Source organism: Pipistrellus kuhlii, unplaced genomic scaffold (assembly GCF_014108245.1).
Source record: "Pipistrellus kuhlii isolate mPipKuh1 unplaced genomic scaffold, mPipKuh1.p scaffold_m20_p_21, whole genome shotgun sequence".
In the NCBI taxonomy this organism is placed as follows: Eukaryota; Metazoa; Chordata; class Mammalia; order Chiroptera; family Vespertilionidae; genus Pipistrellus; species Pipistrellus kuhlii.
Window position 1 is genome coordinate 1 of NW_023425520.1, and position 3,503 is coordinate 3,503.

General features: G+C 56.5%; 1 protein-coding gene across 3 annotated transcripts; it reads right to left on the reverse strand.

The window, feature by feature from the left end:
• Positions 1 to 183: 183 nt before the first annotated feature.
• On the reverse strand, positions 184 to 2,934 carry LOC118725968 (bone marrow stromal antigen 2-like). 3 transcript variants are annotated; one of them, XM_045585799.1, is made up of 5 exons: positions 2,602 to 2,934; positions 1,362 to 1,437; positions 1,023 to 1,099; positions 580 to 718; positions 184 to 352 (listed from the first exon to the last, which is right to left on the reverse strand). In XM_045585799.1, the coding sequence occupies exons 1-4, from the start codon at positions 2,902 to 2,904 to the stop codon at positions 599 to 601; spliced, it is 576 nt and encodes a 191-aa protein (XP_045441755.1). In that variant the 5' UTR covers positions 2,905 to 2,934; the 3' UTR covers positions 184 to 352; positions 580 to 598. The 3 variants fall into 3 exon arrangements, with proteins under 3 accessions (XP_045441755.1, XP_045441754.1, XP_045441756.1); XM_045585798.1 differs by having other exon boundaries at positions 580 to 713; positions 976 to 1,099; XM_045585800.1 differs by having other exon boundaries at positions 580 to 713; positions 976 to 1,099; positions 2,785 to 2,919.
• Between the last annotated feature and the right edge of the window lie 569 nt (positions 2,935 to 3,503).

Here is a 3,503-nt window from a genome sequence, read left to right on the forward strand (position 1 = left end):
GCGAGTCCAGGTGGTGGCCTAAGAGACAAGAAGGCCGAGTCAGGGCGGGATTGAGGCAACAGAACTCGCCCCAACCCCTCCATGAGCCTCACCCCACTCCTGCCTGGACCCTCCCTCTGACACCCACAGCAGGTGGGTCTGGGTGCCATTCACTCCTTGAGTCAATTATCAGGCAGAGATGGGTTGAATGCTATGAAGATTTATTAGGATAGCGCTGGCCGAATGGGAGAGAGCACCTTGGGACCAGGTGGTTATCTTTCCAAGATGAGAGGAGACTCAGAGAAGGAGCAGGGACAGCATTCTGAGGTTCATCCCCTTGGCCCTGGGCTCAGCCAGGTTAGAATGGCTTTGCCTGATCAGAAGAGAACATGGCGGTTAGCAGACAGGAATAACAGGATGGCATAGCGGGTCCCCACTGTTCTATTTCTGCCCCAACAGCTCCTCTCTGAGACTCTCCCTCTCTCCCTCCCTCCCTCCCAAAGGCCTTCTCCTCAGAGCCCAGCCTCCTCCCCCAGGCAGGCCATCACCCAGGCCCTGACTGTCCTAGCTCCTCCCATCCCCCTCCAGCCACCTCCTCACCTGCAGGCTTCCTGGGACCTCAGGCCAGCAGGGCCAGGAGGCTCAGGGTCAGGAGCACAGGGGTCATGGAGAGACGGAGGCTGATCCCGGAGTTGGGGGGGCACTTGGCAGAGACCAAGGCCTCATTCTCTTGTCTGAGGGGAGATGGGACAATCAGCAGGCTGCCAGGCCTGGCTAAACTGGTGCTGGGCTCCAAGGCCCTCCACATCTGCTCTCCTTCCTCACAATCACTGGGCAGGAGAGGGGCTGGTGGCTCCAGAGTTGGGTGGCTGGAGGGCCAAGGTTGGGACTCCAAGTTTGTCCCCAGGGCAAGGGGACTTTTCAGAGCCGAGGGGACCCTAGGTCTTGGGGTTGGAAGCAGGAAGGGGCGTGGCCTGTGGTGGTGGGTGTCCTGACCTTAGTTGTTTCACCTCCTCATATTTCTCCTGCAGCTCCGTGGATTTTTTCTGCAGCTCTGCGGATTTCTTATCTAGCTCTGTGGATTTGTCCTGCAGCGACTGATTCAATGACTTGATCTGCTCTAAGGAGGGACAGAGAGTGTATGGCCACCATAGCCAGGCCCCTCAACTGGCCCCACCTCCGGACAGGACCCCGCCTCTAGCCCGCCTTCATTTGCGGAGTGCACCTTGGAAGTCAGGCATGCCCGCCCCTTCCTACTCCCACTGGACTGGGTCCTGTCCCTCTCACCAGACCCCAATTCTGAGGCCCTCCCCTTCCCTCCTCTTCACACCTGACCTGCTCCTGCAAACTCCCTACTGGAGTCAGGCCTGTGTTTTTCTCACCTTGAAGCTTCTGCACCAGCTCCTGTTGCTTGCGGCCCCCAGCCTTCTCCTCTTCCAGGGAAATCTTCAGGGTCTCCTGGGATGCCATGGATGAGTGAGGGTGTTGGAAACTGGGGCTTATACCTGGTGGGGTTGGCTGCTGTCCCTGGGCCCTGCCCCCTCCCCAGTCCCAAACCCCTTTCAGGATTCCTTCCAATCCTCTCTGAACCTGTCTCCACCCTGCAGAATGGCCACAGCCTCCCACCCTCCCAGGGAGTGTTCCTCAAAATGGGAGTTTCAAGCACCCCTCCTCCCCCCGGGGAAATTGGAGGCTCTCTTGGCACAAAGCCTAGGAGGGATTTCCAGATCTTCTGTGCAATTGTCCAAGAGGAGTTAGAGTCCCCTCAAGCCCAGAACACATGGGATTTCTGAACCCACGTTCTATGTCCACTGGGAGTTTCAAGGACCCCATATCGAGACCCCAGTTAAAATGCTGCCTCTTAGGAATGCAGTGGAAGTATCAAGGGCCCCTGCCTTGCTCTGGCCGGTAGCTCAGTTGGTAAGATCGTCATCCCAATATGACAAGGTTGTGGGCTCAATCCCTGGTCAGGGCGCATACTGAGAATCAACCAATGAGTGCATCAATAAGTGGGACAACAAATCAATGTTTCTCTCGCTCTCTCCCTATCTCTGTCTAAAATCAATAAGTAAAAACTAAAAAAGAAAGCAAGCAAGCAAGCAAGCAGGAAAGAAAGAAAAAAAAAGGAAGAAAGAAAGAGAGAGAGAGAGAAAGAGAGAGAGAGAGAGAGAGAGAGAGAGAGAGAGAGAGAGAGATAGAGGGGAGAGAAAGAAAGAAAGAAAGAAAGAAAGAAAGAAAGAAAGAAAGAAAGAAAGAAGCCCCCTGCCTTCTTCGGAGTTGGGTGGGGTCCCCATCCGCACCCCAGAGGGGATTTCTGCTTCCCTGTGACTGTGCCCGGGGGGAGTCCCCAGCTGCCCTAGACCGGTGTCCTGCAGTTTGCAGATTCATCCACATGTAACTGGGGATATGAGGCCCCTTATTGGGTGCTCTGGGGTCCCACACTGGCACCCCAGAGGGACTTGTGCTCCCCAAACCCTGGTGGGGAAATCCAGGCTCCACATGGAGGGGCCTATGGGCAGGTTCAAGGTCTATTTCGATCTCCAGCTGGACCCGGGGTGCCCCGCACCTGGACCCTGGGATCCTCCCAAGCACAGGGCCTCTCTAGGGGGGGCAGTCACTTACCACAGTCTGGTTACAAGTGGCTGCTTGGGCCTCAGTGCCCCGCAAGGCATCCTGGGCCTGGGTCAGCTTCTGCTCCAGGAGGTGGTTGATGTTTCGACACTCCTGCTCAGCTCGGAGGCCATCCTTGCAAGCTGGGCTATTGATCTTGGCAGAGAGAACGCCGACTGCCACCAACAGACCCACCACCAGTAGGCCCAGCAGGATCCCCACAATCCCCACCCACACAGGAAGCTTGCGGGCCCCCATCTGCTTGGGGTGCTCATCCCCGGGCAAAGGGGAGTAGCGGCAAGAAGTGGGTTCCATTCAGAGGGATTCGTGGGATCAGGGGAGGGAGTTTGGAAAGAAACCTAGAACTTTTATACTTGCTGGGACTGCCCCCTTATTACCATAGGATCTATGCTGACCAATGAAAACTTCCAAAATCAGGCATGTGCAGGAAGAGGACAGTGTATCTTTCACTCTCATTTCCCAGAAATGAGGTGCGTTGTTGCTGCTACATTTTTTTTTTTTTTTTTTTTTTTTTTGCTGCTGCTACATTATTGACTTAGACCTTGTGGGCTGGCTGCTGGCCTGTGAGCTCCTGTGGGAGAGGACACCCCATCGCAAGGCCCTGCCCTTCTCCTGTGTCCCTGAAGGGGACAGAGGCAGTGACCGGAAGCCTAGGGCATGCCAGCCTTGAGTGCCTGTGGACTGTGACCTGAAGAGGCAGAGCCATCATTGGTCCAGTCCCCAGCTGGGGAAATTGAGGCTGAGAGGTGAGTGGTGGGCTGGGAGTGGGCAGGGCCGGGGACTCGCCCAAGAGGCTGGCGTTGGTGTCACTCTCCGCAGTGACCCAGCAGGAGCTCCCTGAGCATCCCTGCTGCTGCCTCAGGGGATCGTGGGGGCCACGGAGGCTGTCGGAG